The sequence below is a fragment of the Nothoprocta perdicaria genome, unplaced genomic scaffold (assembly GCF_003342845.1).
Source record: "Nothoprocta perdicaria isolate Ctin4 unplaced genomic scaffold, notPer1 scaffold_7, whole genome shotgun sequence".
Lineage (NCBI taxonomy): Eukaryota > Metazoa > Chordata > Aves > Tinamiformes > Tinamidae > Nothoprocta > Nothoprocta perdicaria.
This window is the reverse complement of record NW_020455976.1, coordinates 2,880,210-2,897,820: the sequence shown is the minus strand read 5'-3', so window position 1 is coordinate 2,897,820 and position 17,611 is coordinate 2,880,210. Positions and strand designations below refer to the sequence as shown.

Genomic DNA, 17,611 nt, shown 5'->3' with positions numbered 1-17,611 from the left:
GCAAAATGGTTGAAAACAAACAGGCTTCATCTGGATTCTTTTACTTTTCCAGTTCCTAACTGTGCTGAACTATGACAGCCGTGTCACTCACCAGCTTTCAATGATGGAGCAGACTCTCATTGTCATGGACGAGGTAAATCCCAAACGAACTACCACATACTTCGTTTAAATTAATTTCTTCTCTTTTCATAGCAAAAGATGTTTTTACAGTGTAATTGCACCTGATGCAGTCAAACCAACTCTTCAATTAATTCAAGGGCTGCTTGCAGCATAGCCACAGCAGCACGTGGACGAATATGTGTACCCATATGTTTATTCACCGGGCATTCGGCAGTGTCTTCAACTTGCTCTSAGCAGTGACAGCAACACTGTCATGGCCAGTAGCTAAATGGTTGGAGGCAGTCATCATATATTGACTGCAGCATAGATAAGCCCTGCAGAGATTTTTAATAGTTACCCTGTCCCTTTCCAGCCCTCTAGCCAGCTTCACTAAAATCACAAAGTCCTTTTGTGCATAGGAGCCAAACAGTGTTCTCACCTCACTGCTTGCATTTACTTTATCTCCTCGCTTTTCCTTTTAAGTCTTACCTTTAATATACCCCTCTCCTTGACCCATAAGTCTTTGCTCCTTCTTCTCAGCTAATTATATTAGAACACCATTAAACATACTGGAATAAAATATGCAAAGGGTGGTATACAATAAAAGCTGTAACGGGCAGGTAATCAAACCAAAACCTATAAAAATTAATTGAACTATAATGCGGTATGGAAGATGATAGGTTTACATTGATATTTGTCAGAACACCTTTCATATTATCACATACATTTGCTTTATTTATTGGGAAATGGACAGCTGCACCAGAAGAATGTGAAGAACCGTCAGAAAATAATTAAAGAGCTGGAGAAATACATCAGCTTAAAGGAGCAAGCAAACTACAAGCTCAGCCTGGAGCTGCAAGAAATGCTTGTATCTGTCTCAGAAAGGGAGCATATCTTCAAGGCAGCTGGTAAGTCACAGGCAGTAGCACATTTTAAGGCGTAAGTGAAGTCCTCAGCATCAGCCCGTGGGGAAGGGCTGTGTGKTGATGGCTAGAGTGGCAGTTAACAGGGCCCTTTCTCCCAGAGGGATTTCAGCATCTGTTACTCTAGAGAATGTTGCTCTTGTAACCCAAGTTAAGTGATAGGCTGCTGAAATTAAGTCAAAGTACTGAGTTATTAATCCCTTCATTGGGCAAAATAAGTTATTTTTTCTCAGAACAGAGAGTTAGATTTTTAAAACCAGCGAGTACTTATTGGAAAGGCAAGAAAGCATGTTCAGGGCCTTGTTGAAAATTCTGCTATTTGCCACAATAAATATATTAAGTTTAACTTTATTTTTTAAGGCTGACCCCATTTATTAGAGAKCTTCAAGTAACCCTGGAACAGGTCCACTAAAGAAACAGACTATACTTCATCTACAAATACATACTACTCATTATACTTCRTTTTATGCAGACACACAGCTTGTATTTGAAGAGATTGCTCAGCAGCGTTATCAAGATATTTTGAGGCAGAAAAGGCTACGCGATAACGTAAAGAAACAGGAAGAGGAGCTCAGAGTTCTTCAGGCAGAAGATGAAAGGCTGAAGTTAAGAACATTACCTATGATTTGAAAAAAAAACAAAACAAAACAGAGTTCTAGTAGGTACAGTACTCCAGGGGTCTTGTCTATGAATAAAGTTTGGACAAAAAAAGGCTTCTGATTTTTTCTTCCAGCAAAAGATTTCTGTAGTAATTTCTTTAGAAAAGAACTTCACTTTGAGATGCATGGTTGTCTGTTTTGTACATTGATGTAGATTGTACACTGATGTACATTGATCTTTTCTACATTTATATTTGTTTGTGAAATGGTTATGAAATCAAAACACAAAATAGATATTAGCTCATTACAGAAAATAAATAGTAAAAGAAATAGCAGGATGGTAGAAGATATATTTATATATCCAGTAGTCTAACATGCAATTTTAGGAGATTGATATTGAACTACTGCAAGAAAGGCAAGAGCTATATTTGCACCTCCTAAAATGTCTGTGTTTTTTGATTTGAATTTAATTTGAATTAAAAACATCATTTAAAAACTGTTGAGAAGAAATCAATTATAAGTCTTGTAAAAAATGTTAATCTTGAAATACTTAGATAACAACATAGTGGGCATCTTAGATTCATCATACACAAGGATAAAAAATATACAGGAGTGGGAAAGATCTTATTTTAGGTGCTTCTTGAGTTTAGACTGCTGTATTTTGCATCACAACTATGACAGCCATACATGAAACAATATATGCATACACAAAAAAGGGAAAATAAACAATTTGAAATTAAGATAAACATTTCAAGCATCATGATAAATGAAACACTAAAGCTTTATTCAGCTTTACCACAGAGAAGTAAATGACACGCAATTGAAGTAGTCCCATTAGATGAGGCCTGTTTTTCCTGCATACTTACAGAGAGAAAAAGCATTGACTGTCACCTGAGGCAGCAGAAKGGAGATGTTTGCACTTTTCTTCACTCCCATTATTTCAGACTGCAGCAGAATGCTTTAGAGGCAGTTTCCCAAGAGAGAGGCATCTAGACCAGTGACTAGAAACTACTGCATTAGGGCACATTTCCCCTCACTAAAGCTAGGAGAATAACTCATTGCAGCTTCAGAGCATTAACTATATACAACTGATTTATCCTTAACTTGCAAACAGTACAAGTAACTGACAGGCAGCAGCAAGAAATTTGAAGTAAGTGCAAACAAAGAACTGAACACTTCCCCATCTGAATATCAACAGAAATGACAGTTAATTTGAGCTCATTATTTCAGGATAATCAAAGACTATCCATTAAACTATTACTTGATTATTAAAAAAAAAGCTATTCACTGATCAAGTCCAAGCCAGGTTTTGCAAAACAGGCAATAAGTCTTTTGTACAAATTAAAGCCTTCTACAGTGCCTRCCATACCAACATACATAGTTTTATGAATGCCTCATAGGAAAATCTGCCAAAGCATAAAGTCTACTAGTTTGAATAACACACTTCTTACACAAAGTTTATATTCAGTCTTTTCCACATGTATACATTTGTAACTTAAAATTTTGCAATTGTAGATTATGTGTCTACAAAGTCTTCTTCTGTTCTGCTGTAGTGTAATAACTTGTCTTCTAATCCAAAATTATCTATCAGCTGAGTGAGACTGACTTTCTTGCCATCTGCAGAGAAGGCCGACTGCAGCTCATAAAGCATCAGCTGAGTACTGCTTCTCCACTTCACTATCAAAGCCTGCAGTTCAGACAGGTTATTCTGAAATTGAGATAAAAATATTTCAGCAAATAACAGATACTATTAAGACCCTGCATCTATTTTTATTAGGCAATTTAAACTGAGACAATACACAAACACCACACATTTCTTGATTTAAGCAACAATAACAATTCACAATAAATTTGGATTTCAGTGTCAATTCTACTTCCAAGAACGTCAGAAATACTTTTTCTGAGTTTTCCCTCACCTTAGATCTGTACATCTTGACCAGTTTGAGTCTTCGAAGTAGATCTTCTTTCTCCTGCACTTGCTTCATGAGCCGTGCTTTCTCTTCCAGGGATTGTTGGTGATTAAGATTAGTCCTTAGCACACAAGAATTCTCTGCTGATTCACAGGGAGTGTTTTTCTGTAAGGAACTTTTGAAACAGRCATGTGCAGGGCTGTTTCTTTCCAGGCTTTCAGGACTATCTTGTAACCTGGAAAAATCTGCATTCTTCAATACACAAGTTTTGTCAGAATTGGCACAGTCTTTTTCTTCAGTGTCTATTTTGAGTCTTTTTGCCACTGTAAGATTAGCATTAAAGGAACGTCTTGTTTTCCTTAATCGCTCCCTCAAAGCTGCACTCATTGGCTAAAGAAAATTAAAGAACAACAAAAAAGGAGAAAAAAAGTCCTAATTTCTCAGAATAATCTCATTTTTGATTTATATCCTTTTTATTATTTTACACAGAATATAGAAAGGACGCTGTAAAGTCAGACTTCCTAATTATTGCTATAGCTTTCACAAACTAGAACAAAGTTACCTTCTTTCTTTCACACGTGCTTTCACACACAGCTGCAAGATACAGGAATGTTTCAAGGACYAAGTGCTGTAATCTTTATTAAAGCAAAATTGCTTCTCAAGTCTTCATGCAGAAGGTATATGACACATTTAAACTTAATTTTATTGCATTGTTTGATTTTCCCTGTAATGTCATGTAGATACAGATTGTTCTTGTTGCTCCTCTCCCCCAACACACACACACTCCTTCAYTAACAAGCATACACCAAGTAAAATTTTCTTCTTAAAAATGGCAGATTTTCATAAATGGTAGTTAACATTTTTACCTGTGGATTCTACCTGTGGAAAATGGATCTGAGGAAACTAGAACATTGAAAAAGGAAATTTAAAAGAAAAAACATTATTCAAATTATTAGCATGTACATAGCATATTGGACATACTGCTACACCATTCTGTATTCATAACAGACTTTCATATTTAGGGCAAACTACAGCAAAAGCATTCCTTACCTGGACAACCTTGCAGTTATAGGTATAAGCTACTTACAACTTTGTCTTATAATCTTTAGCCTTTCAGCAACAGTACCTCACCACCTACTTAATGGTTTCATAATTACTTCTGTCACTACTCAGTCATATTAATGGAAACCAATATATTTTCATACCTGTTTCCCTRAACTAGTGCTCTGCAGAGATGTTGTCTCAGAGTCCTTTGGAGTACTGCACAGAGAAGGCGATTTATCAAACTCTGGTTCTTCCATCTTCAGATGAAAAGCAATTTCTGTTAAAAGAAAGATTAAATTATGCACACTGCCATTTTTAGCCTAATCATAACAGCCACATGGCTGCAGAGATGGGTAAAAAGCCCAGATAAGAAATAGCATGGCTTATTTTCTGTCAAGTTCAAAAAGATGGCTACTCATCTTCTACAACGATTTCATTTGCCATGAAAGATTTTGGTATGCGAACAGCTTTACTTCAAGAGGATAAATGACAGTACTACCAGGTATAAATCAGCTTACTATACTTCTGTTTACTATGTCTCCCTCACTCAAAGGCTATAGAAGATATTTTTTAAAATAAGAAAAATATTACAAAAAGCTTAYAGTTATTCTTCATTGCAAACTTTCTCCCACCTTCAGTGTTGGTGAGCTCTTTCAAGTGTTTGAAGCAGAATTTATGAAGGAACTCAGCCCACTAGACTATAATTCCCAAGGTTAGATACTACAACATCAAAATTAACAAAAAAAAAAAAACCACTTCAAACAAACTTTATTTTCTTCTTAACCTCAAAGACTCTTACTACTTGTTTAACTCACAGGAGTAATCCTTGCTAAAATGAGTAGCACAGAATCACTCCTTCCATTTATCTGCATCTCAAATAGAGATAAAAGAATTGCTGGGAGCCATAAGAAAATTTATTGTCCATCTATATAAACAACTAATCTAAAAAAACCAAAACAAATCCACAACCACTCACACATCCCCTGGTCTGTGAAAATAACCTACTCTTATTTGATCCTTTGGAGGTGCTACTTGAAAGAGTAATTACTCACAAAGTGGAATTTTAATTAAAACTAAGCCTCCCTAGCTTGCTCAGAAAAGCACCATAATGAAAATGATGTCACACCTCTCAGCATGCCTCACCTTTAAATTGACTTGGCAACATTTAAGTAAGTTAAGCACTTGTGAACACCTTTTAGTGACCAGCATGCAGCTGGAAAATTGTCAGCTATACCTCCCTGTACCTGGAAATTGTAATTAGGGACTTCAAAAGAAAAACCTCTTAAAAATCTGGGATCAAATTGCTGCACACCACCAGACTGGCACAAAGGGATTCCCCCTTAGATAGGGAGCTGGCCAAATCTTCAGTGTAACAAAGCTTTAAAACCGAGCAACTGGAGTCTGCCTGGCTCTGTAGCAAGGGCACAAATCCTCACTTATCTTGCAAGGCAATACTCCCCCCAGCTGTTCAAAATTCAACATATGGTTTCTCATTAAAAGAGAAAGACTTTGTAAAGGAACAAGAGTCAGATTAATTGAATACCTTTAGCAATTTGTGCATTAAAGAGGAAGCCCACAGCACACATCAAACATAAGTTATCACTATTATTTCTCAGACTGCACAAGAGSACCTGAAAAACACCTTTATAGCTTGCCAGAAGCACATAATGTATCTTGCTACCAAAAACCAAAACAATTTCAAGCCTGAGAGCATTTGTTCAAATCTTTTAAAATAAATAATAAAACCTCATGCCTCACTGCCTTTAGGTTGTGATGCACAGTGTTTGTATCCAAATGACCTTAAACACAAAGAAGAATTTTCAAGGGTTCACCGTCACTGTAACTCTTTGGAGTTGCATATTAACGATTCTCTTCTGTGYTGTTAACGCCTTCCTCCCAAACACCTCAGTCTAAGAATGCTTTGTGTTTTCAAGCTGTAACACTACTTGCCATACGCAAAATAAACAAATAAATAAAACCTGTGCAGCAAGTAACAAAAACATGGACTGGACGCAGAGAAGACAACTTTGCACTTCAGTACTTACYTACTTAATGTTTTGGACAACTCTCCGGCTTTGGGTGCCTCAGTTTTCCTGCTTGGGGCTACCCCACGTTACAATATTCATCTCACGTACAGTTTACCTCTCCCTCAGAGGGAAAGCAACGGGGCCGGGGAGCGCCCAGAAGGCTCCCAGACACCGGCAACTCCGTCTAACGAGACACACATCCCCGGCGCGCCACCCAAGCACCGAGGAGGCCTCACGGCAGTCGCGAACGGGAAAACCGTCGGCACCAACGGCCGCTCCCCCTCAGCGCGGCACGCGCTAGCACTCCCTCCCAACGGCCATAACGGCCCCAACAGTCACCCGCCCCACCAGGGGCCGCTTCAATTTCCCGCTTCCGGGCGGAGGGGGCGGGGCCAGCGGGCTTCCCGCCGCGCGCCTGCGCAGGGGCGGCCGGCGGGGGGCGCCCCGCGCGCGGAGCTGTTTCTGCGCCTGCAGAGCGGCGCGGGCGGGCGCGCGAAGCGGGGAGCGGCGCGGGCGGGCAGGGTACACGAAGGGGCTCCGGTGTCTTTGTCGTGTCACGGCCGGGTATTCCTGAGGCTCGGTGGCATTGTRGTGGAGGTGGTGCAGTCCAGTCGGACACAAAGCTGGCGCCACAGAAGAAGAAGGGACTGGAAGAACAGTMGGGATGGCAACAAGGAGTAGCCCCGTGCAGGGGCAGCCTAAGCTGTGGGGTCAGAGAGCGCCCTCGCATTTGGAGGGCTGCTGAACCAAGCAGAAATYTCAGTGTGGCCTCCTCAGCCACATCCCCTGCCACCCTGAGGCTTCATTGCCTATGCAAGTGCCTGTTTCTCCACGATGATCTGCATAAAAGTGTGTTTTACTAGTATACCTGTCAGGACTGAGAAAAACCATCTGAAGTAGCTGCAAAGGGCAAGTGCTGATGGAGGAGGTATCCATGGCTGCCCTGGCTCTGCCCATGGCAGGTCGGTATGAGGAGGCCTCACGCAGCGAATAGTGGCTGCTGTGCGTGTGGTTTGCAGGCTGGAGAGCCTGAGCATGTCGGGCCCTTGGGGTGTGGGGTGGCAGGGCAGTAGTTCCCTGCAGAGTCCTCACAGCGACCACGGAGCAGGAGGCTGGATTTATCCTTGCATAACTTCCATGGATGCAGAGACAGGACACACTATTACCTGGAGAGGTGAGCGCAGTGTAGGCCTGACATTGTATTGGTAGTTACCRTGTTTTTGACCATATATATATATATAGGTCAGCCACAGTTCAAGGAGAATTTGATAGTGAAGATCACATCCTGTTTGATTTGTTACGACAGCAGGAAAACTCACGTGATAATTATTGCTTGAAGGAATTCAGAGGTGTTGTTAAAACTCCAGTGTAACCTACCCCTTTAGTCTTTTATAATACCTGCAGCTAATTTCATGTTTAAAACTTTTTTTTAATTAGTACATCAAATAGGTACTGCACGGTACAACAGTAAAAGTTTTAAAACAGCTCCTCCTCCAAATTTACAAGTGAGCTGATTTTGAGATGCACAGGAGCTATGAGGCAGCATGACTCCGAGTTTAAAACATGTTTCCTTCTGTCTCAGCGATGGTCCCTTTCCTGAATTACTCATGCTGCGTTGCGCAGACACGCCGATGGCGGGGTTGCACAAAGACAACAACGTCTGAGACTTCAGATCTTTTGCCAGCGGAGATTCCAGGAAGATTTTTACAAGAACATAACACATGAAAAAGTAGATACACAGAACAGTCACCCTGTATGTGATCATTGTTATTTTACTGCACTAATGCCCACACACCCCACCCCATTTGGGGATTCCTCTGTACTTGAGACTGCGAGTATAGAAAGACAGTTCCACACATGGGGTTTATGAACTTACTATACTGCACAAGCAGAGAAGAAGAGGAAATTTATCAGTTTTATTCAGCACTGGGTAATCACTCTAGGAAAAGATCCTGTTTAGGAGTGGTATTAAGTGTTTACCTGTGTTTACCGGGTTTGCCTGTGTGATTCATCCTGTAAAAGCATGTGACTTGCACAATATCAGATCTGGCAGGAGAGCCCTGACACATCTGGGAACTAACCTGTGATCTTTGCAAGTTCCTGCCCAGTGCTTTTATTGCAGAAACCCAGGAGAGATGAGTGTTTTGTTATCCAAAATTTCATGGTTGCAAACAGCAATTCGACTAAAACCATTCCCTCAAGAAGTACATATTTGTTTCCCTTGAAGATAAAGAGGGTCTCCATATATTATCAATATTGGCATGTTTATGGCACCTTGTGTAAAATTTCTCATATTGTTTGATTACTTTTTATTTCTTTGGTGAMTGGAATATTTTTGTTTAAGCAAAATACCGAGAAAAAATATAGGATGCTGTTCACTGTGAGATAAAATTACTGAGATCTATTTGCAGAACATACSCTTTGAACTCATCAGAGCAATTTGTCTTCCTAAAGAACAAGGAGGAAAGTCAACTTCCTGGTTTTGTTTTCTGTATACTTTAGTACTTCCATAGTGACAATTTACTGATTTGATTTCTTCCAGTTAACACCAGTTTAATGGCAGACAATTCCAGGATTTGGCCGGACAAATGAAAAATACTCCCTATACACGGTTTCTCTCATTAATCTTATATTACAGGAAAAGCGCTGGAGTTCAAACATCACCACTGACAGGACAAGAATATTTTATAGCTCACTGCAAGCATCAGCTGTAGTACCAAAGCATAAGTAAGTAGAGGGTAACGATGAAGGAAACTGGCTCTGAATCTACAGACTCCAGTTTCACCTTTTTGTGCTGTGCACCTTCAGAGTAGCAGAAGAATCAGAAAACTTCAGTTTAGCCACTCGCTAGGCAAAAAAGCCAGGGCTTTTCTCATAATGCATTGGCAATGAGTAATGAAGGTGTTAGTCAACATAATAAATCTTGAAGTGTAAATGCATTGCCCTCTTTTCTCATTTTTCTGAAGTCTGTTGATCTTATTTCAAGCCAAGTGATGCATCCTGATGCATGAGTTACGCTCTGCACTGTTTGCATAATCCCTGTAGCCTGGGGCAGGAGGGTGGAGTGCTTTTTTGTGCCCAACCACTAACTGCTGCAGAAATTTCTCAAGTCCTACCCACTTCTGCATGGCCCTAAGGCTGTGTTTTTACTGGCTACGAAGGTTTGAATAATATTCGCTTCTCAGAAATTGTTCTAACTTGTTTATAGCRTGTAAATGTATCAAAAGAAGGGCTTTATAGACTGCATTCATGGAGTAAAACCAGTTTAGGCTACATCAAAACTTACCCTTGGAAGATACGAGTCTGCTCTCATAACTGAAAATGGCCGGTAATTACATTGAAGTCACTGGAATGACCCTAGCATAAAACTAAAGCAAAAGTAAAATTTTCCTTTTCTGCCTTTTGTCTGGAGCTTGTCTAGACTCTCCCTTATTTTTTACTTTAGTTTTCAAGGTCTTGTAAAGAAAAATTGTCAACTTATTATGGCCAAGGGGTGCTGCAGTTTCCTCTTAAAAAAGAAAGTCAGCTAAGAGGAACTTCCTACCTCTTACTGTTACATATGAGAATACTGAAGTGGGTGAGGCTCTGCTAATAACAGGGACCAATGTATGACAAGGCTGTCATTATTTTTATGTCCACTTGCAAGATTTTCTGTGATATAGTCATGCAAAAATTACAGCGGTGATTGAAGTCTTTACAAGACTGAAGCAGATAAAGGAAAAAAAATGTACCTTGAGTGCTCTCATCTTCTTTGGAGAACCAACTGATCGTTATTTTAAGAAATTTCAAACCCAACGCTTTGCCGAAACTTTTGTCATTTGTGACAGTCTCAGCATATTTTTGTGTTAAATCTATTTGCTCAATGTTGTTCTTAAGCAACGTGCAATCTTTACTGCAGAATGGCGGCTGTAGGTTATCAAACCATTGGACTTAGTCCCTGTGAAATCAAGGAGTCAGTGCATTTGAAGTCAAGGAGAAAGATCCTGTTGACTTCAGCTGGCCTCATGTTCAGTGAGATATGTAGGGAAATAAGAGGGWTTTTGCAAGGCTGTTGTGGAACATCCATCATTCCATGTGGTGCTGAAATACTGGCATTGCAACTGACTGTATTAGCATAAGTGTTTCATATTGTATTARTGGCCAACTTCCCTCTCAGCATGTTAAGGAAAGTATAGTTTGGATGAAGAACATTTGTCTTAAAAGGAGTTCAGGAAGGCTAAATTGATGGAAAAAAAAAATCTTAGGTTAACCAGATTATCAAGTGTTAGTCATACACTTTAACTGGGAACATATTCCCATCAGTAGCCCATGCAGCTTGAAGGTTGTGTGCTGATATCAGGGACCTCCATCACCTATGTCAATAGTCACTGAACAAGCTCCATGTCAGTCTCTCTCTCATGACAGACAGGCTATAGTGTTTCAAATAATGGCAGTGTAACTGAAAATCTCTCAATGTATTAAGAGCTGAAAGAAGAGTTATTCTATTCTTGATACCTTAACATTTAGTGTATTTTTCCTTGAGTTAATTGCAGGGATTTTGTGGGGTAGTATATGCCAGAATAAACTATTTCATCATTGTTAAATATTTGGCGGTAACTCAGCGCATGGGTGTGCATTGACAAGTTTTCTCTTGAAAGACTCCATAGGAGTGAGATCAACAGATCTAGCCTACCCCTGGAACTATGGAGTTTTAACTAATGTRTGACTTGCGGCTCCTTGAGTCTGTGAAAGCAGGCATGACTAACCTTGACACAGGGCACAAGGATGTCTGGATAGAAAGTCCTGTGTGGGATTCTTGCATTTTTGAGGATCACCTGCATGCGTATTAGTTAATCAGATGTGACAGATGGATGGTGAGGAGTATCATCAACATTGCTAGAACTGATACCTCTGTTTTGATCCTGTCAAGCCCTTTAGTGGAATATAAATTGCTACAGTCTAAGATTGCCTTTCCATTGCATATTTCCATTTTGTCCCATTGCCATGCTTATATTCCTGCCCCACAAATGCAGCCGTGTTCAAGTTGTTGCTGTAAATGATTAAGCTGCAGCAGAATGTTCGTCGTCTCAGGCAGAGGAAGCCTAGGAGATGGTGACCAATTTGGGAAGCTCTTGCACAGAGACTGGTATGTGCTCAAGTCAGAACACATAGAGTATATTTCACAAATGAACATTGACTGTGTTTTCCCCTACTAATCAGTTTTCTATCTTCGATGTCTTCTTATGAAAGAGTAATTTGTAACATGTTTATCAAACAACTTCTTAAAAATAACAAATCCAAGGCAAAGCATTACAAAAACTGCAATGAAAGGGCACATGTGGAGTATTCTTTATAATTATTTAAAACTGTTTGCATCATACCAGCTTGTTGTATCCTTATGTTTTGCAGGGATCACATATTCTTGACATGCACTAGCTACTGCAGATTGTGTTCTCCTCATTTTGAGTACTTAGAGGGGATTGTACCTCTCATTGATGAGAGAGGAGTATACACTCCTCTCAGCAGCTCAATAGACATTAGGTTTGGGACATACCTATTTATTGGCAAAAGGAATTGCTTCTGGATGTTTTAGGACCCCCAGTTCAGTTTTCAATACACACTGGTCATGTCTGCACTGTGAAGTAAATATTTAATGAAACTGAAACTTAAACACTGCCTGCTGGTCAGGTAAAAGAGCTTCAGAGCAATTTGACACTCCTTATTCTTCACTAACAAATTACAGTAGTTTTTACCCGCAGTTACAAGTTTAAAGACATTTGCAAAGATGTCAGACCATTATAAAAAAATAGTAATTTACTGAAGTAATTTACTGCAATTAAAGTAGACCAACCCATGTTTGACAGCCCTAGGCAGTGCTAGGAATGAAGTCCCCAGTTCAACATGATGCTGAAATATGTGTATCTTCAAGCATGTGAGTTGGTCCTCAGGAGAGCTAATGGCAGCTCTCAGTGATCAGGAGCAGGAACAAAGCCTAGTTTACTGGTGAAAACTTTAATGAGATATTTGACAATACTGTTAAAGTGCATAAAAGCCAGCCACAGGAAGGAAGATGGTAAGTTGTTCTATCCTGGGAGTGGGAGAGAGGAAGTGATCCTYTGCTGAAGTGAGAGATGCTCGTTTTGAAAGTTCAGAAGATTTAACTGCAGGTAGAGTGAAATGCTGGATCAGATTGCCTAGGCAGGCTGTGAAACCTCCCTCTCTGGTAATTTTTGAAACGTATTTAAAGACAGATCTATCGAGAATTGTTAAGATGGAGCTGGCTTTGGGGCAGAGGGATGGGCTAGATAACTATTTGAAAGTCTTTTCAGCCTTGTTTTTTACAGTTGTATATTTTTATGTTCTTGCAATTACACATATACATGAAAATTAATATATACAGAGTTTATCCGTATAGGTTTAGAGGAATATTATTCTATCAGAAGGGGGAGCAGTGGATCGTAATTCTCTTTGTGCTCCCTCTCAGTGCCTCAGCTTCGGAAGCGGAACAGGATTCAGTTAACTGAGTGCAGCAGACTCCAATCATACAGGTACTTGCTAGTGAGTCACTTATTTTAGATCTTCACCTATACCGTACAAGTTCCACAGTTTTTATCTCTCAGATGTATTTTCCTAGTACATATTTCTAATAATTGAATGGCCAAACACTTTGTTGTGAACTCCTAAATCTATTCTGGAAACTAAAAATGTCTTAAGTTATTGAAGCTACAGAGCCTTCAGCTGACAATTTTAATTATGGATGTTATTAAAGTAGAAGCCAAAGAGCAGTTTCTTTGCAGGCACTGAGTGAGACAGTCACCAGAACATGCATCTGGCAGCCCTGTGATAACAAGTATGCCCAAAAAGATCCATCTCAGCAGGAGCATCTGAAATCCTGCATAACGTATGGTGTGAGGACGAGCCCAAGGTGCCTCAGTTTTGATAAGGGAAAGCTGCATGTTATCACAGGTCTTACAAGCTGAACTTCTGACAGAATCAAGTTAATGCAAATCTGAATCTGTCTGACATGAAAAGTTTGAATAACAGCAAAAGTTTCCAGCCAGYCACCATGCTGAGCAGGAGTGACACACAAGGGGTCTGCCTTTTGGGAAAGGCAGTGCCTTTGTGCTTTGGGTAAGAAAATCGATTTTCAAGCTGAAACATGCCAATAGAGATGGGCCAAGTCAGAAAGTTCACACCTGTCAGAAAATCTTCTGAGACGAGAAGCACAGGCTACTGAGATAGCTCGGATGCAAGTTTTGGGTGTTAACTTACAAACATCTTATTGAGAAATATTTCTAAAAATTATCTTAATCTGAAGTCATTGCTGAAGCCCTCGTACACTCAGCATACTAACAAGAAAAGCTTTTTCCCCTGTGGTTTCCCACTGCCAGCTGAGCAGCTAGAGCACAKTATGTACACACTGCCTCCATGCTACAATGTCTCCGTCTACTTCTGGCTTTAAATACCTGCTCGGCAGTGGTTTCAAACTGGAGGACAACCAGTTTTTAAGCTGAGATTGTCTTGCAGGCARCGTTTTGAGAAGGATACCATAGAACTGCTTCATAACTGTTACTGGGAAGAGCAGGAATGAAAGGATAACTCTGGAACAAGGAGACATTATGTAGAGACTTGCCTGGTAAAGCCTGCCAAAATGTGTTATAATTTTCTGCATATTCCTTGTTTATGTCTTTGCTGTTTTACTCATCCCCACTGAAATTTTATATTCAGCATTTACTATTCCAAGGGAAATCCCACTGTGCGAGGCAGTGTGAACCCAACTTCCAGCATCTTTTCTTTGTAACCATCAGGATAAATACGTGAAGAAGTCCTGCCTCGCTCAGAGCTGTCTGAGTCCTGCTGAAAATAAACCAACTTTGCAGCCAACACTGGYTTATAGGAGAGAACTGGCCCCACAATTGTCCCCTTAGCCTTGCATTCCTGTTGTATCAATGACTTACAGATCCCTTAGGTGAGTTGTAATAGGTGCAGCAACCTGGACTCTTGGCTCCTAACTGCATAATAACCACAAGACTATAAAATGTGGCAAAGCTGCGTGATTGCTGCCGTCATCTTTATCTACTTRTGTTATAGATACATATCAATACACCTGGGTAGACATTGCTCAGACTGCATGGCACTTATGTTCTTGTTAAGAAGCAACAGATAATATCGAATATGCTGCAGACCAGCACTGATCTGTTCTGTTTTCTTCTGGGTCACAGATCTGCTCTTTGTTTACCCTTCAGCAGGCAGGTTTTGGTTGGAGACCCCTTATCGCTTGTGGTTTTGTAAGGCAGAGGTGTGGCTAGYTAGAGATTTGCTTGCAGAAGCAAAATCCTTAATGAAACGTGAGAGGCTTGAAAGGGTGTGGGGGAATGGGAGCATAAAGAAAATAACCACAAATGGAGCTGAATGCTACTTTTAACCCCCCTAACAATAAAGCTAAAATCTGAAGGATATTGAAGATTAAAGAACAGCAAAAAACATTTATTGATGAGCTGCCAGCTTTGAATTTCAACTTCAGCCGTAGCTCAAATATTTGCTTTTACTCTATTGATAAGTGGTGTGATTCTGACTACTCTTGTAACTGCAGCCACAGTTTTCAGCTTTTAGTTCTACTTATAATTAACTTAGAGGTAAGGTAAAAAGTCATGTGTGAGCACTGGCTCCTTTTTAACCCTCATGTTTGCTTTTTCACAGTTATTTCTGAGGAAAAGCATTGTTTCTGTGTTGTCTGGGACTTTCACCACTGTGGGTCCAGTCTGTAGTACCTATGCAGAAAGTCTTCTTGTGTGGGAATGTCTGTATGGTCGGGAGCTCTGCACTAGGGTGTCAGGAGCGCAGTTTGATTAGGGTTACTGAAATGAAGACATGCCAAAATAGAAGGAAATCCACAAATGTTAAAATTAATTTCAGTGCMACAAAATAGGGCTGCAAGGCACTGTAAAAAAAGGTAATTATTATTTATGGTTGCTATACAGTAACAAGTTGGGAAGGATGCACCTTGTACAAAGGAGAAACTGAAATGCTAGCACATTTTCCATACAGTGGTGGTGCAATGTATATTTCACCAGAGAAAGTGTTTTCAAGCTTGTCATGAATTCTTCAGTCAGAATTCATCATTTATTGTACGCCTTTTAATTTAATTTTCCTAAAGTAAAGTCTGTAGCTTTAAACTTGTGAGTTCAAGTCATAATGATCATTTTCTTCACAGATGAATGTTTCCGAAAGTTTTTGATCACTGCTCGCTATAGAGCCATGAAGCAGCCTTTACTTTTTGTCAGAGCATCTTATTAGTCAGGGGAGCTTCCCTACGACTGATACATTTCTGGTCTGTGTTTGGAAGGGGTTTTTTTTTTAATTCCTGTAAACAATAAACTGAAATATCACCAAGTACCCACTCAAAATAAACCTGCTGACAACCTGATATACTCCTAGGGAAAATAGTACTATTTAGGTTATTGCCAGGTGAAACACTTGCCTGGGCCTTGACTCTGGCAGCCTGTGAAACTCACAGTTTTACCATCCTACCTACGTGCAGAAGTCAARCAGACCTGAGGTGATTTGCTTTGCTTTTGATCTGTAAAAATTAACTTTCCATTGTGGTAGGAAGTTGCATCACAGTTTCAATCTGTGTCAGTTTTCTCCTGAACAGAACATATACGTTACTATATAGATAACCACCACGGAGTGGAGGGCACATTGTAGACACTTGCCGCTATCCCAAGGCTTGCAATGAGTAAGCTGAACAAAGACAGACCTATAAACTTTCTGCAAATCTGATACTAAAGTGTCTTCTTTCAAGCAGTGAGGTAATTTTAAAAGTAAGGAGAAAAATATGTTCTAGATAAAGGTGTCTATAACATCCTTTGTTGAAATAGATATGAGTGGACACTGACTCACCTTCAAATCTGCTGACTGGTGCTCTTTGTTTTCCTTTTCCTCATGTATAGTTGCAGAGAAAGGATTGTTTATCAAGCTGCTGCTGTAGCATTTGGAGCTGTTAATACTGATCATGGATGGCTTAAAAATTACTAGCGTTGAGTATTCTATACAGTGCTTCCATCTTGGTCTTTAATAAAAGGATTCATAAGTCTGACATGGAATCACTTAGTTCATCCACATAGCTCCATTTTCTAAGAAGTTAATGGATGGATTTGAAATGGCCTGAGGTTGGAGGTTGTCATCATAAGACATAAAGACGCATAAGTTTGGAGGAGGAAGTACTGTTCCRCAAGACAAGTGTGACCCGTGGTTCTATGACCAAATCCATCATGGTCTGGTTTGATGATTTCCATCATGAACCTTTCTGCTCTCTCTTAAGGACAAAAACATTTATCCTGTGTTCAGATCTATAGATCAAAACTTCTGTGGGTGCACACTTGAAATTGGGGCATGAACTTTTTGATTGTAGTAGTTTGAAGACCTACAACATCAGTTTTTCTATATTGCAGGGGCAATAAAAGTAATTTTCTTACTTTTTTTCTTGCTTCTACATACTCTCCCAGCATTCTTGATATTAGGCATTGATTATAGCAACTTCAGAGAGTTCTTAGGCCTCTGTACCCTCTAAAACAGCATTTCAGGAAAGTACTTTGAGATTGCTTTGTCAGTCTTTTATTCTGTGCTCAGCTTTTTGATGGTGCTATAAATTATTATGTGTCTTATCTGCAATTGTTAAATTCTTTATTTTTATTTTATCAGTAGTTACCAAGCCGAAGGGATTATGTTTTTTTTTTAATCTTAAAGAGCTTGTGTGTGTGATGTCTTCCCTTGGTTCATGTCTAGAAAGTCCAAAGTCATCTTTAAATGCTGTAGATGATATTCTAATTCTTCTGTGTATTGTTGAGATTTCTGTTTGTTCAGGCTGAAAAAAAGGGTATAAATAGTATTCTAAAGAAACACATTTTCCATTGGTGTTATATCMAGAGTCTCTGTGTGGATACCTGACAAATTTATATAAATGAATTTTACTTCTATCAGGAATAAATGCTTATCATAAGCAATAAAGTTTCCTGTCATGGAGGAGC

The 17,611-nt window shown here is 39.6% G+C and overlaps 2 protein-coding genes across 3 annotated transcripts in view; one reads left to right on the top strand and one right to left on the bottom strand.

Annotated features, from left to right (window-relative positions):
• Nucleotides 1-1,751, top strand: part of CFAP43 (cilia and flagella associated protein 43) — a 36,845-nt gene extending 35,094 nt beyond the window's left edge. Inside the window, exons 37-39 of the mRNA XM_026050683.1 lie at nt 53-133; nt 854-1,007; nt 1,495-1,751. Of these exons, the coding sequence (XP_025906468.1) occupies nt 53-133; nt 854-1,007; nt 1,495-1,652 (393 nt within the window). The 3' untranslated portion in view covers nt 1,653-1,751. The remainder of the gene's footprint in view (nt 1-52; nt 134-853; nt 1,008-1,494) is intronic.
• A 614-nt stretch (nt 1,752-2,365) lies between these two features.
• SFR1 (SWI5 dependent homologous recombination repair protein 1) lies at nt 2,366-6,893 on the bottom strand. 2 transcript variants are annotated; one of them, XM_026050593.1, is made up of 4 exons: nt 6,621-6,893; nt 4,737-4,852; nt 3,538-3,921; nt 2,366-3,329 (listed from the first exon to the last, which is right to left on the bottom strand). In XM_026050593.1, exons 2-4 carry the CDS (start codon nt 4,830-4,832, stop codon nt 3,138-3,140), a joined length of 672 nt encoding a protein of 223 aa, XP_025906378.1. In that variant the 5' UTR covers nt 4,833-4,852; nt 6,621-6,893; the 3' UTR covers nt 2,366-3,137. The 2 variants fall into 2 exon arrangements, with proteins under 2 accessions (XP_025906378.1, XP_025906379.1); XM_026050594.1 differs by having other exon boundaries at nt 6,625-6,893.
• Between the last annotated feature and the right edge of the window lie 10,718 nt (nt 6,894-17,611).